General features: G+C 42.6%; 1 protein-coding gene across 2 annotated transcripts in view; it reads right to left on the bottom strand.

Moving 5' to 3' along the window:
* RPIA (ribose 5-phosphate isomerase A) overlaps positions 1-19,981 on the bottom strand; it is a 29,244-nt gene extending 9,263 nt beyond the window's left edge. The window contains exons 1-5 of one of the 2 annotated variants that reach the window (XM_037527792.2): positions 19,672-19,981; positions 13,173-13,233; positions 11,674-11,729; positions 3,359-3,418; positions 597-661 (exon numbers count right to left, since the gene is read on the bottom strand). In XM_037527792.2, the coding sequence (XP_037383689.1) occupies positions 597-661; positions 3,359-3,418; positions 11,674-11,729; positions 13,173-13,233; positions 19,672-19,956 (527 nt within the window). In that variant the 5' untranslated portion in view covers positions 19,957-19,981. The remainder of the gene's footprint in view (positions 1-596; positions 662-3,358; positions 3,419-11,673; positions 11,730-13,172; positions 13,234-19,671) is intronic. The other variant, XM_037527793.2, reaches the window with a different exon arrangement.
* Between the last annotated feature and the right edge of the window lie 540 nt (positions 19,982-20,521).

The following is a 20,521-nucleotide window of genomic DNA, read 5'->3' as shown; positions in this document are numbered from 1 at the left end:
TAGCATGTATGGTTCTCTGTAACTTGAGAAGGACAAGTCTGAACAACTTGCCCTATGGGATATTAACAGTCTTGGGTAATGAAGTAGAGAGAGCACATGAGAATTTAAAGAAATTTTGTGACATTCCAGTTCTGCTTGAGTGTAAAAAACAGAACAGGATTTCACCTTTTTTCCATTCATTATTATCAACTCCCCCAAATCAACACTTAAGCAACACCAAATGATGTGATTTGAATACATCATTAATAGCCCACAGAAGTTAAGAGAAGCTTTAAAAGATCACATACTAAGGCCTACAGATCTAACAACCTAGCCCTAGTAATGTGAGGCTAGATTTAAAGTTTGAATCAGCTGAAGAATGCAAAGAGAACCCATTAAAATGAATAATCTCACCGAAGAGGCCCAGGTTTCTAGTCACCAGGTTGCTACCAATGATCAGCAATAACAGCAAGTTGGCTCTATGGTCACATGCTATCCTCGTAGAGACAAACTCATGTACATGTCACAGCAGCAGTAATTTGTTCTGTATTCCATTCTGCCTTGCTAAGGATTAACTGGCAGAAAACCTTTAACGAGAAAGTTCTCACAACACTCACCCACCACCCTTGATGAGATTGAGATCAGCATCTACTTCATCAGCACCATCGATGGCGAGGTCAATCTGTGTTGGCAGGGAGGATAGATAGAAAAACCACTAAGAGCTTTTGAGGACACTGTGCTAACCTTGACTATGCAATAGTTCATCAGATCCTCAGTTGCTCTGTTAGGTATGTATAATTATTCCCATTTAACAAATCAGGATGCTAAGACTCTGAAAGATCAAATTCTTCCCCTGGAGTCACCAGGAGAAAAAATACAGGGCCTAGGATCCATGCCTGGGCGCAGCTCATATGCATGGACATTATTCTCTTCCCATTGGTGGGCTTCTCTGTGACCAAACTGGAATTACTGAGAGTACATAATTCAAAGATAGGCGGCACCACCCCCAAGTACAGACATACATATCTGTTACATCTATATTAAATTTTCACTGGTGGAAATTGGGGGGCATTAAGGAAAAAAGGCTGAGATACTAATGCAGAAGTCTGTACTAATAAGGCCAAAACACAGTCAACTTTGAGCAGACAGAAAATACGTGAAGTAGGGCCTCCCTGGTGGCGCAAGGGGTTAAGAAGCAACCTATGAAGCTATCCACAGCTACTGTAGCATGAGTTCGATCCCCAGCCAGGGAGCTACCCACATGGCATAGCAGACCTCTCCTGACTCGCCCGCTGCTCCCCTCAGCAGTGTATTTCAGTAGATCTGCCTGTTCTGTTCCCCACTCTGTCTCTGGTGAATCCTCTCAGCCCCCACACCTCTGGCCTATACCCCAGTTCTTGTATGTCTAATTAAATAAATCTTAAAAAAAAAAAAGAAAGAAAATACCTGAAGTACAAAGTTGATACATTTGATGTGATCAGAACTGGAAATTATCTGAGGCACCCCCACTAATAACTCTACCAAAGCACCTGAGGTTTGCACACCACTCCCTCTATTAAAAAAAAAAAAAAAAAAAACTCCATCACCAGCTCGAAAAGTAGTTGAGGGACAAATTGGTTCATTTATCTTTCAAAGTTCAAAATCGAAGAAGCTAGGTATTTCCCATCACCCCTGGCACTCTGCATGAACAACATGGGAGATTCAAATGTATTTTTTAAAGAGCAGTATTAAAAAAAAGCTCAGAGGGAAAAAGCATTTCAGGATACAGATTCAGTTCAAGCTAAAGTCAGAAGTTGCTTGGTGGGTGCTGAATTCTACAAAGTTTCATTGGGCACCCATGAGTCCATTCTTTTATGAATGGACCCACTGTCTGCATTCACAGCTCACACTGCTTCCCTACCTTCCCTCCCCCCACCCCCCACATTAACCCAAGGGCAGGGCTGCACCATGGCAATGCTGAGGCCTGGGAAAGCTGTGACCTTTTCTGCCTGGGTGCCAGGCTTACCTTTAGTTCAAACCACTTTGCTCACAGCTGATTCAGCCTGTGTCTAGCTCTGCCCAGAGAAATCTCCCAATAAGTCCTACCTATCAGCCATACTAACCCTTCTAAGGCCCATGTGTACTATGATGACAAAGTTACCAGACCACCATCAAGCCCCACCTCCCTCTGGTTTGGGAGGTGCTGTAACCCTGCCCCACGCTTTCATCCAGCATGGTTTCCCCCCCCACACACACCCCACCCCCCCAACACATTCCTCTTACTCAGTGCTAATCACCCCAGCTGGTCCCGGCACTGAGCACATATGCCCACATGATTGCCGAGAATTTCATCTACCTCCTCTAGAATATACTTTCCTGCCCCTGACACTTAAATCTCAGAGCTTCACTGAAACTGTGCCTCTTCCAGCAAAACCCTTCTAAGGAGAACTGCTCTAGAGGCAGAAGTACCAAATCCATACTTAGGCTCTACACTTAGAAAATGCATGGCCTTAAGCAAATGGCTCATCTTCTCTGTGACTTCTTCACACCTGTGAGATGAGATAATAGTAGCATCTCAAGACTCTTGGAGATTAACAGTTTAATACAGGCATGGCACTTAGCACAACAATAGGTACATAGTAAGAGCTTGGTAAGTGCTAGCTATGAGATGCTAACTTACCTCATCGATTTTCAGTCTCTTCTGGATGTGTTTGATCATCTTTTTTTTTTTAAAGATTTATTTATTTATGCATACAAGAGCTGGGGTACAGGCCAGAGATGCAGAGGGTGAGAGGATTCACCAGAGACAGAACAGGAAGCAGAACAGGCAGAATGACTGAAATACACTGCTGAGGGGAGCAGCGGGCAAGACAGGAGAGGTCTGCTACACCATGTGTGTTGCTCCCTGGCCGGCCTGGGATCGAACTCATGCTGCAGAGGCTGTGGATTGCTTCATAGTGTAGTGCTTAACCCCCTGCACCACCAGGGAGGCCCCTGTTTGATCATCTTTACCATAAAACTTCATTTTAATTACTCTTTAAATGTCATTGGTTTTCTCAGATGATTATTTCTTATCTCCATTTAGGGGTAAGCTCTGTGAGCAAGCTCCCTCTCACAACTCTGCACAAGGACCACAGGAAGCCCTGAAAGCAACCTGGGCTCATCCAATTCCTGTTCACTACACACATTCTGAGCCCTCACAGGTACACTGCGGGACTGTACTAGACACTAACAACCTCTCCACTTGTCACTTCAGTCAGGTTTAATAATCCATATTCCAGGAAAAAAAAGCTAATATAGCTAAATAACCTTTCTCCAAACTCAATGTGACATGCAGAGCCCATGAACAAGGGACAGCCATAAAGAGACAGGAAGACACAACAGCCCCCCTCTCTCTTACCTCTGGGTGTCGGTCCAGGTCACTGAGAGTTAAGCCATACTGCAGGATAAGCTGGCGGGCCTGGGAAGACAGGAAAGAGCACATTTCATCATCCAGTCAGAGCAAGTGGAAGGATCATGAGAATTCTTTTAGATTTAAGTGCCAGGCACCAAGTCCTGACCAAGGTCCCCTTCCAAATCTCAATCTGGCCTACCAACAGATAGATCTTGCGCCACAATAACCAAACTAATTTAACTCATCCTGGGTCCCAGAAGGCAGCAAATAACATAAAGATATGGTTCTGGTGCTAAGCTAAGAGAGCCTACTATGTGAGAGTCTTTTTTCCTAAAGAAAGAATCAAATCTACAAAATACCAGAAAAGTTTTTAATCAATCTAATAGTACAAAAACAGACTGAGGAAAATCACTATGAACTGGTACAGAGTGGTTTCTATCTATGTTGTTGCATAAAAATAAGCAAAATACATACACACGGAACAGTATATAAATGCAGGACTTGCAGAATGGCTAATGAGGAACTCTACAAATAAGAGAACCAGACTGGGGAGGTGAAGGATACCTGTAGGAAAGCCCGCACCAATAATTTTATCGCCATGTCTCACAGCTGACCCTGTAGCCGGGGAGCAATGATCACCATGTCATCACTACCTCATGGCCCTGAACAGGCGACCCAAAAGCTAGAAAGGCATGTCTTGAAAATATTTTCTGGTTAAAGTGAAAAGCAGGAAGAATCAGGGATTATCAGAAGGTCTAAGTTCTAATCTTTAATAAACTAGTCAAGTGATCTCTGGTAAGTTTTCTCATCCTAAAAAAGACAGAGACGGATAAAAAGACCAGTGTCAATTTTCAGATGCAAGATCATTAGACCCTAGGAATAAAACTGAAACTATGGAATTTGCCTTATATATGGGCCTTATTTGGACCCTGATTCAAACAAACTATAGAAAATATTTTTAAAGGATAAAACAATAGTGGAAATTTGAACCCTAGATTTTTTATTTAATGTTACCCAAGATTGTAGTAATATTTTAATGTTGTTGAGATGCTTAAATGTCTCCCTATTTTTCAGAAAGATATACTACAATACAAACAACGAAATTACACTATGCCCAGTCAATGATGCACACTGAAACTTATACAATGCAACCTTACTTCAATTTAAAAAGAAAGAAACTATATTATTCCTGGGATTTCTTTCAAATAACTGAGGTAGAGGAGAATGGGGTACAGATAAAATAAATGTGGTCATGAACCGTTAATTGTTGAAACTCAATTAGATATATGGATTTTATTATATTGTTCTTTATTCTTTTTGAAGTTTTCCATAATAAAAAGCTAAAATAAACTGACTGAAAAAAGCAAGCTAAAAAAAATGACTGTGTTCTTATTAAAGAAAAATATATAATGAAAGGAAAAAACATAAAAAATGGTATTGCTGTAAGTCAATTCCACTCCTAGGTATTAACCCAGAAACATTAATTCAAAAGGGCACCTGCACTCCTGTGTTTCTAGCAGCACTATTTACAATAGCTAAGCTTTGGAAACAACCCAAATGCCCAAAAACAGATGACTGGACCAAGAAGATGTGGTACATATACACCATGGAATATTACTCAGCAATCAAAAAAGATAAACTCATGCCATCTGCAGCAACATGGATGGAGCTGGAAGGGATCATGCTCAGCAAATAAGCCAGAAAGAGATGGTCTCACTCATAGCAGGAATCTAGAAAACCTAAATAAGGGACCAGGAAAAAGACTAATTATAATAAAGTAAAAATCAAAATCAACAAGCAACTATAAACCAGAGACACAATAGGAGGGAGGGGGGAGAGGAAGGATTAGGGTCAAAATAAGAGGGTGTAATTGTATGGGGAATATAACCAAAATGAAAATGCATACATTGTGCAAAAATGAAAAATGATGTAAGAATTATATAAAATAAAATGATATTGTTGTAAGTCAGAAGAAGAAAGATAAATATCAGATGATTTCACTTAAATGTGGAATATAAAGAAAATCAGTAAAGGAACATATAAAACCAAAACAAATCAAACCGTTTAATTGGACTTCAGAATTCATGCTACCAGAAGAGGGAGTGAGGGTGGGAAGTAAAGTGGGGAGGGGGCCTAATGGACTATGATAGATTATTGGGGCATATGCGCTACATGTGGTATGATAACGTACATTTGAAGAGGTCTAAATCTAGACTCCTAATACATGTACAGTGTTGTAAACTGTTATCTTAATAAAGATAATTTTAAATTTAAAAAAATTGTATTGCTGGATTTGATCTCAGTTCCCAGATTTCTTCAAAAGTAGTAGATGAGGCCCAGGAAGTAAAAAAAAGTGGGAATGTCTGAAATGCGGCCTCCAGGATGAGGCCCAGTGATCCCCACCTCAGGGCATGCATGCCTTTGGGTGATCCCTGGCCACTATGGCCCAGGGTGGGTCTATGAGGCTGCAGAAGGGATGCAGAAGGCACTTCTCAAGGTGGGGGCGGAGGAAGAGAAGAATGGGAAGTAGCAGCAAGCATGACTCCATCCCTCAGGGCCTCCCCTCTCTCTACCTTCTTCTCTTCCCCTCCCTTTCTGTCTCATCACATATAATGTGACACTAATAATGCCATTAATAATAATTTTTCTAGAGTTCTTTGAGGTCTTGGCATTTCCCCCTCTACCTGAAATGTCCTGTGCCTCCTGCCAGTAATGTCTTTCATGCCCAACTCAACAGTCATCCTTTCCAGGAAGCCCCCCAATCTCTTGAGCAAGGAGTAGGTTCCTTCCTCTAAAACATACATGATCTCTACTTCTCTACCATGCATTTGTATAAAAAAGATGCACATACATGTAGCATTAATTCACCCAGGAGAGTGCCTACCAACAGCCAGGCATCAAATTGGACAGTGCTGATAGCAACACCGCCTATGCCCAAGGAGCCTCGTATCCCTATAAAAAGATACACACCCTCAGTGATCACTATATTCAACTCCAACTCAACTCTGCCTACTCACCACTGCTGCCAGTCCTCTGCCCAGTGTCTGTCTAGAGTCTGGCACATGAAAGGAGGCCAGAAGGTAGATGTTATCTACGTTGTGTGGTAGGAGGGGCATGCTGTGATCTCTCAGCCCCACCACAATTTCTGCAAGCCCAGGGACTCTCCTCTTCCCAAACAGTAAGCAATAACACAAGCACAAGACCTGCATGTACCACCTTTAAACAGTCTCATCCCCATTCACAATATGGAAGACCTTATACAATGGCCTCATGATCCCACAGGGGTAGAATCCTTTAAGATTCCTTCCATCAACAGGCTCTCCAATTCTCTCTCTCCCCATCTCTGACTGGACTCCCCACCAGTCCCTTGCAGACAGCCCTGCACGTAGAGAACAGTCATAGTCACAAATGGCATGGGCTGCACCCTTCCTGTGTGTTATAGGTTGAACTGTGTTGCCCTAAGAAAAGATACGCTGGAGTTCTAATCCTCCAAATACAGTCTGACCATAATTAGTGATAGGACCTTTAAGGTGATAATCAAGTTAAAATGAAGTCAGAGGGTGAGCCCTAGTCCAACATGACTGGTATTCTCAGATGGGGAAATCTGGACACAGAGGCAGATGCAACCAAGGAGAACACCACATGAACAAGGCAGAGATAAGGGCAATGAACCTATAAGCCAAGCCAAAGCCAGAAAAACACGAGGCTAGTCTGGCTTCCTTCACAGTCTCCAACAGAATCGACACCTTGATCTGGGACTGTCAGTTTACAAAACTGAGAGACAGTAAGTTTCTGTTTTCTAAGTCACTCAGTTTGTGGTTTCTTGTTATATGAACCCTAGAAAATGACTATACTGAATTTAACACAACAGTCCAACCCTGGAAAACTGCCTGTCACTGGTTCAGAAGCACCAACACAGTCCCAGATTGAGAGCAGAATCTTCTTGACAAGTCCAAGCTCACAAGCTAAGGGGTTTCCTGAGGGTAGGGAGTAAACACCCCAAAGTCTGCCCCTTCCAGCTCTTTAAAGTTTAAAGTACAGGGAACAGGAAAACTACCTTCTGCTTCTTGAAAAAAAAAAAGAGCAGGAAACAATGCCTTTCATTCAGTCCAACAGCTGGTGCCCCAGTGACTCTTTTGAATAAATTAAGGACAGTGGATGTGGCAAGCTAAGGGTGCCATCTTCCAAAAATTTCACAACAAAACCTTGAAACTGTATTTTCCTCTCTATGTCCTAACCAGGTAGACAGAGTCAGGGTAAACAATAAACACTACTGTTAATTAGGGCTTCCACCAGAACTGACTTTTAACTGCTTTCTTTTTCTTCTTCTAAAAGTTCTTAATTTTAAAGGGAAAATCTACAAAATTCCTCTAAAACCCTATAGGTTTACCTATGCTAAAAGGAGGGCATGGAATATTTTTATTTTTCTTTCAATCATTTCAGGAGACTGCATCTGATTAAATTTAATGCAAAATAAGTTTGGGCATGAGGGGGAAAAAAACCCAGTAACTCTGAACAAGTGAATTTTTAAAAGCCCTGTGACTCTTCACCTAATGAACCAGAATTGGCCAGCAATTTCCAGTTCTGCATACACAATTATTAACAACCACCATTAAACAAAAGTAGGTTCAGAGGATACTATGTTAAACACACAGGATCAAACTTCTAATTAATACAATCTGAACACTTAATACAATTAATACAATTAATACAATTAACACAACCTGAACACTTGTATTTAGCTCAGCTCTTCCCAAAAACCTCTCTAAAGCTACAATAAAAAAAATTTTCTTAAAGGCAGAAATGGAAAAGAGAAGAAATAGCACAACTTTTAAAGTTGGACCTGTGATGGGCAATGGCAAATGGCAGAAATGAAAAGGAGAAAGACAAAGCCAATAGTGGAGAAAATTAAAAAGTAACCAAAAATAAAAGCACAGAGCCTCCCAAAAAGTTCTGGACTCAGTGGCACTATGAACTTTAGGAAGTGGACATGACAGGAATAAAAAGAAGACTGACTAAAATCTATTTACTTAAGAACCTGTTACATCTACATAACCTTCTCCACTACTTCCAAACCAGCATGTTTACTCTTTGGAGAAAGTCAAATAGCAGGTGTCACGAGTGGGCTGCCAGGCACAGTTATAGACAGGAGTACTCCATCAGTGGAGTTTTGGCTGCATAGCAGTTACTCCCAAACTCAGAGTTATAAAAGAGAGCTATTTATTGAACCTTGTGAGTCCACGCACTAACTGGGAAGTCTCTGATCTGGGCTGGCTGGTGTAGGATAGCCTCACTTACACACTTGGAGCCACTTAGCCTCTCACCCCGCAGGAGATGAACCTGGGCTTGTTCACACGGTAGCTGAATGCTTTCAGCCTCAGGAGGGGGCAAGCTCAATGCAAAAGCACTTTTCCAGTTTCTGCTGGCATACCATTTGGTCACACTTTATTGATAAAGCAAGTCATACAATGAAGCCCAGAGTCAAAGGTATTTCTTGGATTTTAAAAAATGTGGTATCTGTACAATGGAATACTACTCAGCTATAAAAAAAGATGAACTCTTACAACATGGATGGAATCTGAAGGGGTCAATGTTAAGCAAAGCAAGGCAGAAGGAAAAAGACAAATACCAGATGGTGTCACTTATATGTGAAATGTAAAGAAACAAAGGGTCAGAGAAAAACAAATTAATAACACTAGAAAATCATGGAATCAAGGCTACAAAGGGGGGAAGGGACAAAAAAAGAGAAGGCGCACAATGGACTATAGTGGAGGACTGTGAGTGCCTTGGTGGTGTGTAGTATGGTGACATGCATTTCAGGCGGTATGATCCTATGGCTCTGAATTACATAAAATGCTGTAAACCAATGTTACCTCAATTAAAAAATATATTAAAATTATCAGTAATATCTCAGGGAGGTGAGAAAAAAGTAAATCTATAAAGCAAGAACAAAAAATTGGGGGAGGAAAAAAGTTATTTGAAATTATGAGAGCAAAAAGAATATGAAAATGAAAATATGAGAGCAAAGCAAGCTCAATAGACTGGTTAGAAAAAGACAAAACCTAAAAGACAAAAGGATAAACCAGACCACAAGCACCAAGAACAACACAGAATTCTCTGAGTCAAATAACTGACTTCGAGAGACTAAAGACATTTCAGACATCTAAAGTGTCAACAAAAATTTGTATCCCATGTACCTGAAGGATGTGCTTCAAAACTAAAAAGGAAACACAACAAAAATGGGCATAGGAGAGGAATGAGGAGAACAGGATCAAACAGGGTGATTCAAAACAGGAAAAAAGAGAAGAAAATGACTTGCATGTGAAGGGAGACTAGAGACAACAGCCCAGAGCAGACACTATGGACCAATCCTAAAGACTCAGAGAAACTTGGCCAAAAAGAAGAAACTGATGGAGCAGAATCCCCACCATACTATAAAGAAGATTTTCCCCTCTGGGTGAGCCTGGGGCTGGATTAGTAAGTACTTCACAGACCACCAAGCAAATGAAAAAACAAAGGCAAGATTTACTTAACTTTTGGAAAGATAAGTGGACAGGTAAAGTGTAGTCATCACAAGGCACTACATAGTTCAGCTACTTTGAATGTCACAATTCTGTAAATACTAAGTAAGGCCTCACCAAAATGTAACTGTAATAGAAGACTGAGAGAGAAGTATGTGTGTGAACTATGACAGCAAGGCTGTAAAAGATAACCAAATGTTCATCTTCTTGCCATCTATTCAGTGTAGAATTATTACCTAAAGTTGAAAAAAAAGAAAAAACTTTATATAGCAAGGAAAGCAAGGACATTGGAGCAAATGTCCAATCAATTAAAAGAGTTGGGCTTTTTTAACAATTTATTTATTTATGCAAAGAAGAACTGGGGTAGGCCAGACATGCAGGGGGTGAGAGGATGCACCAGAGACAGAGTGGAGAGCAGAACAGGTGGACCTACTGAAATACACTGCTGAGGGGAGCAGCAGCTGAGACAGGAGGTCTGCTGTGCCATATGTGGGTTAGCTCCCTGGCTGGGGATGCAACTCAAGCCACAGCAGTGATACCGCTGATATTTAACCCCTATGCCACCAGGGAGGCCCCAATTAAAAGTTTTAAAAGCAAGCCTATCTAAAAAATGTTTGTTGTAAAGGGTCAGGGATAAAGGGAGTATGTGGTTAGCTTTATTTAAAAATAAGAATTATTTGATCCTTCAATTCATGTGTATACATAACTAATTAAAAATATACACCAAAATCAATTCATTAAATAAGAAATAAAAATACTAAATGATCAAGTCACTTGGTAAAATTAGACAGTAAGCTTTTCAAAAGACCAAGAAAACCTATCACAATCAACTTCAAAAGCATCTCCTCCACAGCAGGATTTCAAAGGCAAAAAAAGGCAATGTAAAACCTCCGATTTCCTAGCAAGAAGCAGGAATTTCAGTATTATCTTCAGGCCCCTGGGTGTCTACCTATCTTGTTCATGTCCCCAAGAAACTTAATTTCAAGGCAGCTCTGACTGTATGCACCACTCTAACTCCCTATCCTGTTTACCTGGACTCCCTCCACCACTCCCTACTCCCGCAAGCTGGGGCACACACTTGGTTTTCAAGGAACCTCAAGGCCCCCTTAACCACTGCCTTCCTTCACCAGCATTCACTGCAGGTGCCAGTGCTGAGTCTACAGGACTGGGAAAGATTTCTAAGACCTCGCTGTCCAAAACTAAGCACCAGTCTCCACAAATTCATCCTTTACTCTAGTTCACAGTAACACCCTGACAGATTTAATGAGAAATTATGCACATACCCCTGCCCACAACGATCAGATAAGGGACAAAGGGGTGGGTCTATCTGAGCTCCTCTCTTCTTCCCCTTTTCAAAATCTACCCTTCCGTTTCTTTCCTTATTTAATTCGTTTCTTTCCTTATTTAATTCACTCCACTGCTTTCATTTTATGGTAAAAGAACATCTGACATGAACTCAAAATGCTGCATTTGCATTAGTAACACATCACTTAATGCCCTTTAACCTCAGTTTTTTAATCTATAAATGCAGATAATATTCCTCAAGAAGAGACACAGAGCCATCTTACATACTTTATCATGCCTAACGCAAGACACAAGGAAATAGTCACTGGGTGAATAAATGAATGAGTCTAAAACCACACTTCTGAGGAGCAATCAATTATTGGTAAATAAACTCTCCTGCTGTCACCTCTCAAGTAGAACCTGATACACAACTCAAAGCCACACCTCCATGTCCTCAGGGACCCAGAAGATTCAGCAGCAACTGTCAAGATGAAAAAAAAGGAAAACAGGACATACCTGAAAGGAAGTGGGAATACAGACGAGGTTCAGATTCTCTTGTTTGACTCTTTCAGCTGTGGAGACAAAAGTTATGTTGGCATTTTTTCATTCTCCTCACTCTATTTTTCATGTCTTGTGTACATTTACTCAAATCCCACAGAAAAGGAAAGGTCTACCCCTCACTGACAGCTGCCTTTCCTTCTGTGTCCCTACCCTTGGTAGAAAAGTTGCTGAACATATGTCACATATCACACAAGAGAGGAACACTTGAATGCCTAAGGAGGTTTAGGTTCTAACCACAGAAAGCAATGTCATTGTTTGCTGTTCGTATGTGCCTGGCAATATTCAAAGAACTTTGTACACAGAAACCATTTTAAACCTAGCAACCCAAAGACAAGTTACAATTATTATACGCATTCTACAGATGAGGAAACTGAGGCACAGAGATGTACGGTTACTGGACTATTACACAGCTAACAGGTGGCAGAGCTGGGATAGAATCCCAGGCAGTCTAGCACCACAGTCTTAACTACCTCCCAGATTGGCTTTTATAGGGAAAAGCTAGAACTTGACTTTTACTTTTAGTAAAAAATATAATCATGTGTAGGCCTAACAGGACAGTTAAAGGGGGTTTTATTTACTCATTTTGGAGTTGTACCTTTCAGGGAAACTTAATTTAAAAAAAAAAAAAAAACAGGTCGTTAAAAAATTGTCATTAAAATTTCATTTATTTTTAATCACTAGATGTGCAATTTGAGAAGCTTGGATGCCACTAATATGAAATCTATAGTTATTCCTTTGTCCTGAAATCCTGCGCACACTCAGGGCTAAAGTAGAAAGGTGTGCAATACTGAAGCCCTTGTTAGGCCAATGAGGCAGCTCCAGAAGTTCACACCACCACCACAACCACTCCTTAAAGGCCAAGTATTCCTGGACTTTGTCTCCTGAGCACTGCCCCTTGGCATCTAGAAGAGATCAGCATTAGAGCAAGTCCCTCCTCTGAGCTTTGTTCTTACAAACACAAGGCAGTAAAACCTGTTGAGCAGCCACTTGAGCTGACAATTCCTGAGACTTTGCTAAGCACTCAGACTCCACAATCTGAATGAAGTCAGCACCTACAGAAAGCAGTCATCAATCTGGGAACCTCACAACCACTAAGGGGCCTTGGGGAGCGAAAGTCTGTGCTGAGCTTGATTTGTTTGCCTCAGATTGCCTGAGGAAGCCACATTTAGAGGGGTTGCCCAGGGTCCATAGGGCCACCCACAGAGCCACAGATGACAATTAAAATTGAGCTCTTCCCCATCAGTTCAGCAGAGAAAACAAACCTGGGGTAGCCCTCAGAAATGTCTGAAGAGGTCCAAGAATCCCTCTCTTAGAGAAGAATTACTCAACTGGCCTCAGGCAGGAAGTCTGTCTCCCCAACTCCATACTGGTGGAGTCACCTAGGCAGGAAACAAACCAGTACCCTACTTCCTCCCCTCCACACAAAATACCCAGTGGAGAGCCCAAGAACATACCTATTCGCTGCACAGCATGGACAATTGTAGAACCACTTCCAATTCCCAGTACTTGGTTATTCTGCCAAAGAAAAGGGGAGTAAAAAGCAAAACTTAACACCATCTCTTACTCCTTCAGCCAACTTCCTAGAATTATAAAATTATGATGGATCCTTGAGTGGGCCTCCCCAGTGGCGCAGCAGTTGAACGCTGGGCTACGAAGCTGCCCGCAGCCTCTGCAGCACCAGTTCCATCCCTGGCCAGCCAGTGAGGGTCCCACATGGTGCACAGACCTCTCCTGCCGTGCCCGCTGCTCCCCTCAGCAGTGTGCTTCATAGGTCTGCCTGTTCTGCTCCCTGCTCTGGCTCTGGTGAGTTCTCTCACCCTCCCGCGCTTCTGACTGTGCCCAGTACTCGTATATATAAATAAATAAATAAATCTTTTAAAAAAAACCAAAAGTATCAGGCTTTTTAAAAAAAAAAAAATTATAATGGATCCTTGAGTAACACAGGCCTGAACTATGACAGTCCACTTATATAGATTTTTCTTATAAACAGACAACTAAAACTTACAGCGTGGATAAACACAGTACAGTACTGGAAATGTATTTTCTCTTATAATTTCTTAAATAACTTTCTTTTCTAGCTTTATCATAAAAAGACTATATATAACATACAAAATATGTGTTGGCTGTTTTTTATCAGTAAGGCTTCCGGTTAATATTAGCCTATTTGCAGTTAAATTTGGATGGTTGACTATGCGGCAGGAATGCAGGTGGGGCACCAACCCTAACTGGAGTTGTTCAAGGGTCATCTGTACTATGAACAGCAGTTCACCAACATGGAGTTTAAAACTGTATTTTATCCTAGTGCCCAGTGGCAGTTTATTAGCAGAGACACTCTCCTTTTACCTCTGACACTGCCATCACCAGTTCTTCTTGCAAAAAGATAAAGTGAGGCATATTAAAAATGCTGTTTATCTGAGCATAAATCAGGTCAAATCAGGCATCAATCAATCTAGCAGAGAGAAAGAAGCTGTACAAAATGAATTGTCTAACTAGAAGGGAGTAGGAACAAGAAGGTCATACTCTAGGCAAAAAAAAGCAGTTGTTATTCCAAGGGGCATGGCAGGGGTCTATCAGGCAGATTATCTCACTAGTACCAGTTAGATGAGTCGTGACTGACTGGTTTAGGATAGCATTTCTGGAGAACTGGTAGGTATAATTAAGTCTCAGTGTTGTGATGTGGGGCTTAACACAAGCAACTCCACCTTGGGCCTATTGTTTTCAACTAAAATTCCTATAGCCTGTCAGACAAAAGGCCTGGCTTACTTACAATATATAGTCAGTTTCACAAACATGGCCTGCACATGAGCACTCAAAGATTCCTGGCCAATCCCAGGGGGCGAGGGTGAGGGGGGGGGGGTGCTCAGTTCCTCATCTGGAGCCTCAGTTCCTTTTCTGCAACAGGAAAGAAAAGGAAGGGCCCAGTAAAAGCACCAGAGCCTGGCATACCTGAAGAACAGAAAGCAGAAGTCTCTGGCTTAACATAAGCTTAACATCCAGAAAGCAGGGGACCAACCACAAGTGGGTGGCATCACAGGGAGCCTCAGGAACACATCAGGCCCATGGTCAAGAGCTCTCCCAATGTGAGTAGAAGAGAGAAGAGTGTGAAATAACCTTGAAATAGCACACTGTATCAGTATCTGTCCAGTTACTGCTCAGTTTATACACTGGCCTGCCTCAGAAAATATGGGAAGAGGAACATGAGAAACAGTCTTCATCTGCAAAAGGATTTGTAATAAATGTAAAGTATTTCCTGGGTACAAAGACCAAGAAACAGGAGTCACACAGTATCTGCTACCTTAAGAAAGGGGGAGGGTAACGATGAGCAGACCAAGGGCAGGGTAGGAGTCCAGCCCAGGTCAGTTAAACCACAAACAGTAAAAGAAGGTCAGGGTATGCACAGAGAGGAACTATCTGGAGCTCAGTACCCAAGCAACTCCCTGGGAGCAATCACCTGCCAATCTCAGGCAAAAGAGCTAAAAACCAAAGCAACAGCTACCATTAAGTACCTCTCAAGAAGATTTAAATTTTAATATAAGTGAAATCTCACAATCAAGCCCTGTGACCTTGAGATTCCATTATACTCACTTTAGCAATTCATTCAACGCTGCAAGGAAAAATTTAAGACTTAGAAATGAGCAAGCGATTATCTGAAAGTCCTTTCAATGAACGGCTATAATCGCAAGTCATTATCTGATCCTGCCTGCCTTGACTAGGCCATTTCACAATTCTGTAGAGAAACTTGTAGAAAACTGTTAAAAATGTAAACAATTCTTGTCCATAAAAATGCAAATTATTACCCTACAGATGGCATATATTTATTTTGACATTTCTTCACTGGGTATAGATTTATTGTCTTTTTGTTTTTCCTATAACAAGTTGTAACATCTTTTTCAGTTCCCTCCTTTATTTGCTGAGTTAAATAAAATATTTGATATGTTTATTTTATAGCTGCATAATTATCAGAAGATTAGCTTTTTAAAGACCATCTTTGGACAATAGAAACAACCCCACTATACAACCTCACTTTGAAGAAGCAACTTGAGGAAGTTCAATCTATTAAAACATTTCATTTCAAATGTCTTAAGAGCTCCAGCAAGTGATTAACAACTCATCTGGCAAGGGAAACCCATAATGAAACTTTCTTTGGTAGGAGGAAGAAAAGTCCTAAAGGCCCCTTGGGACAAATTGAGGGTTAAAGCCAAAATCCCTAGACGGCCACAGGAATACCCAAAATGTCCCTTGGGCCCCATAACGGATCAGGTCCGTCCCAAAGTGAGACTACATCTCCAACTGTATTCATTTGCTCAGTAATACATTTTCTCATCACAACTAGAAAAGACTGGAAAGAATGGCCAACAGGTGGGCGGAGTACAAAAAGGAACAAACCAAAAGCTAATGCCCCCCCAAGCTGAGCTGCTCCAACCTACAGAGGGCTTTACCCACCACCTAAGGGAAATCACTTTAACAGTTGCTTGTTCCAAAGTTACCAAATACACCAATGGCACTCAGAGCTGAGCTCTATTAGGTCAGGAGTCCACCTGAGATCAAAAGCAGTGGATGCAAGAGTCCTTTAGCTATCTGGGCAAATCTGAACAGCAAGGTCTTCAGAACAAGTAGATTACAACACAGAAACATTCACAACAGCTTTATATTTGAACACCTAAAAATCTCACATAACTAGAAAATCCCTTGACTTATTAATGCCTGGATAGGCTCAACCTAACCCTAACACCTGACCTGAGAGTTCTAGCTACATTGTAATTTAAGTGCCTGAGTCCTCATTACCATACTTAGCCAGACACTCATGTCACCCAGCAGGCTGGTGACACACGGATGAACTTAGGTGAGTCAGACAAACTGTGTAAGACTCCTCCCTCAGCTTCTGGAGGAGGCCAGGAATCGCAGGGGTTCTGCCAGGTCCAGCGCTCTTCAACCACATGGCCCCGCTACACGCTGGAATCAAGTGACTGGCCCAGGAATCAGTGTCCTAGTCAAAGCCAAACAGAGGTGTCCAACAAAGGCAGCTAACTTGGCTGTGCTGGAGAAGCAGAACCTTCTAATAAGCAATACTAAACCACATGTCATATGTGCAGTATCAGAATTTCACTCATCTTATCTAGTGGGATAACTGAAAATCCTCTGACCAACTGGAAAGAATGCTCACCAACTTCTTCATGCCAAGTCCAAGAACAAGGGGGACTATTAACTTTCAAGAGAGCATGGCCCTGCATAGCACTCATCCTGAGTGGCTAGACTACCAGAAATAGGCAGATCTGAGCCCAGGGTACCTACCCAAAGGATTCAATTGAGAACTCTCCAAGTTCTCTCCCAACCACCCAGCATGGAAGTATTTTCCATATGGAAGCAGAACACCAATGGGCCAGGGAACTAGAAACCCTACACCCCCAAGATTCTAAGCAAAGCATCACCAATAACCCCACGATCTCCATATCTGTGCCCACATTCCACACAATTCAACCAACATTTATCAGACTGGTACAACTCTGACTAACATTGAATGAAGAGAAGGTTAACTATCTTGCAGGAGCTTACCCTTTAGGGGGATGGGAGAGACAAAGATGACTAGAACACAAGACACCAGCATAAAGCACCCAAGGAGTATAAAGTGGTACAAAATTTAAGGGGAGAAATTTTCTTTAGGAAGTTAAGAAAAAACTGAAAGGAAGAAAGGACCTTTGAATCAAACCCTGAAGGATATACATGATGTATCAGGCAAAGACAGAGGAAAAGAAAGCACATTCGAGGTGGAAGGTCGTAATATTAAAACACACTATATACTAGTAGTCTGACTTTTCCAATGTTCTGATATAAGGGAGGAGAAGGAGCATAGGAGGAAACAAGACTGTGGGCTTAAGGATGAGTAGCCATGCCTCTTATCTGTGCATTCCAGGTTCAGTACCTACTTCTCAATAGCTGCTGTAGATGTGTTATGAGGAAGTTAGGATGAGGTCACCTGAGGGCCACAGTGACAAGAGCATTCAGAAAATGACACACATCACTTGGGAGAGGGCAGCTGCAATCCCCTGGCTGTGAAGAGAGCCTGTATCAGAAAACATGGTCAGTCAAAGGGAAGAGTCAGCTCTGAGAACATTCCAAAGGTGGAATCAACAGGACCTGGCACAAAACCTACCTGTATAAACTTACACAAGTGAGTAAACAATTTCAAGACACAAAGTACTAAAAGAAAACACGGCCTTATATGAGGCAAAAGGTACTCCCTAGTGAGAGCATCATTAGGCACATGATGACTATGCTCAATAAATGCATGGATTTGAGTTAGTTTCCTGTTCAAAATGTATCCAAGGTCTGACTCACCTCCTACTATCTGTAGCTATGTATCTGGCCACACCCACTGCCTGATACAGACTGGGCACTCAATAAATACTTGGGTAAACAAATGAAATGAGTACATTAATGTTAAAAAGCAGAAAACACAAAGTCCAAGTAGTGCTGTGTCTTAGGAAAGAAGTTTGGTAGGAGAAAGGGTGCAACTGAGATTGGAGTGAGGTGCCCCCCAAAACCAACAGAGATCTCTCCAGCATTGTCTGGAAACTTCATAGAATAATGTGCCTGTAATCCTGTATCTCGGACTCTATCCTGGGGCAGGGAGTTGCAGATTTTTATTTAACGAATCCATAATTATAATACAAAGGTCAGGGAAACATGTGCCACAAAATATTAATGTAAATAGGTTAATGTGGAAATTAGAATATGCGGCTTTATAGAGTTCATTAATCTGCCCATTAACTATTCACTTTATTTCCAAACATTTATAAATTGCATCTTATTATCCCACTTTTGCAGCTAAGGCACTGATTCCAAAATGTAGAGCTAGAATACACATCTTATATTATCTCCATGAATTCTACCACTAACCAACCTTGGAACACGTCACACCAGAACAGGGTGGATGTGGAACTGGTGGAAGGGCACTGGAACAGAAGTCACTCCGTTTGGGTTCTGGAGGGTCCATAGCTATCTATATCTTCTACACAATACGCTGAGCCACAGGTTACAGCGCTTGCCCCACCCACTTAACCAGGCAATTTGAGGATCAAAAGTCATCTATGTAGAATAATTTGGCACACTAAGGAATTGCCAAATGTGAAGAACTACAGGAGAAACTTCCTAAGAAAGAAAAAAGCCAATAAAGCCAAGAAAATTCCACCTAAGGGCAGAGATACTCCATTTGGCTCCCGGAGTACTGTAATTAAGATAATTGGCTACAGCAAAATCCAGTCAAGTGAAAAAGACTCCGGTAACAGCACCACACCAGATGTTTAACAAACAAGCTGATGACGATCTCAGATATCAGCGATTAAAAGCTAAACATCGCTGTAACCCCAACCGTAAAGTACAGCATCCTCCACACTTTCAGCGTCCACCCGACCCTGTCAACGGCAGGAGGTGTAAAGCTCCAGTCTTTTTTGACTGTTAGTTCTTCCCTCTGGCGGGTACTCTAAAGAGGATGCGCGCCAAGCTAAGAAACTCCTTGGAATGAAATTTCAAAGCAATTTTCAAGCCAATTCTCCAGAGGCTTCCCAGGGCAGTAAAGGAAGTAAAGACCTCTCAGCAGCCCCCAAACTCACCCATTTTCCATTTGTTGACAAGGAATTCACACAGCAAGTACCTTCCAGCCTTAACTCTAACCGTCAGATACCACCAGATTCGACTTTGCATACTGTTACCCAGATAGATAAGAAGCCTTTAAAAAGCTCTACTTTTAGGGGACTCGGCCCCAAACTGATCCCACATCGAAAGACTTTTAAGGAGCAGGGAAGGAGGTTTAAAACCGCGCTATGTGCGTACCCTCTCTGCTCTCACGCAGCCCCTGCCCTTTGAAGAATCAGGCGCTCCCTGGCAGTGCCCTGGGCGCGCAACCAGAGCCCATCATGCAAAGCACATGCACACCCCACGCCCGGAGCTGCTCACTTTAACGTGGTTCTCCACTGCCGCGCGGCCCGCCAGCTTCTTGGCCTCCTCCGCCTTGGACATCGTAGAAGGACCCGGGTAGACACTGTTCGCGTCCCCGCTGCTAGTGCTTGTACTACTAGTGCTGCCGTAGGTACCGGACTGTGAACACCCAGGAGGCTGCACGTGGGAACCCGGGACGCCCCAACGGTTCCCGCCTCCGCCAGAGGCCGCGCCCCCGGCCCGCCCGGGCAGCGGGGCCAGGACCCGCCCGTAGAGGGTGCTGAAGGGCCCGGGGCGCTGCATCCCGACGCCTCGCTCCAACCTCCGCCACAGTCCCGCCCCCGTCTCTTCCGGAAGTCTCATCTTCACGCACACGACCCGCGCCCAGTGAAGCGCGGGCCTTGCTGGGAAATGTAGTTCTTCGACTTAGGTAGTTTGAAGCCGCACCCTAAGCTGAACTACCAAACCCACAACGCTCCGCGACTGTATTCGCAAATTGTCGGCGACTGGCTTTCTTGCGTCGGCAGTACCGCCCAAGTAGTGGCGGCTCCGCACGCTAAGGAGCAGTGCTTCCGCCGCGCTTGGGTGGATCCCAGGATTTTTTTTTTTTTTTGGTCTGCCCTTGCCTCGGAGAAAGGTGTGTTAGACCCTTGTTGGTTTCCCCTGCAGTAAGAACGTGACAGTGGACAAGACCACAAGGTAGTCGCTCTTCTGGAGACATGGCGGCCTTCTTGCAAGTGACATCTCCAGACTCTTACCAGGGAAATGCGCTGGGGGCTGTGGCGCCCTTTGGAGTTTAAGACACAAGACTATAAGTTTTACCATCTCCCAGCTTTAAACGTTTCCCTGCATTTGGACGATTGATGCT

The sequence above is a fragment of the Talpa occidentalis genome, unplaced genomic scaffold (assembly GCF_014898055.3).
Source record: "Talpa occidentalis isolate TD23 unplaced genomic scaffold, MPIMG_talOcc4v2.1 talOcc4.5, whole genome shotgun sequence".
In the NCBI taxonomy this organism is placed as follows: Eukaryota; Metazoa; Chordata; class Mammalia; order Eulipotyphla; family Talpidae; genus Talpa; species Talpa occidentalis.
This window is presented reverse-complemented; position numbering and strand designations above follow the sequence as displayed.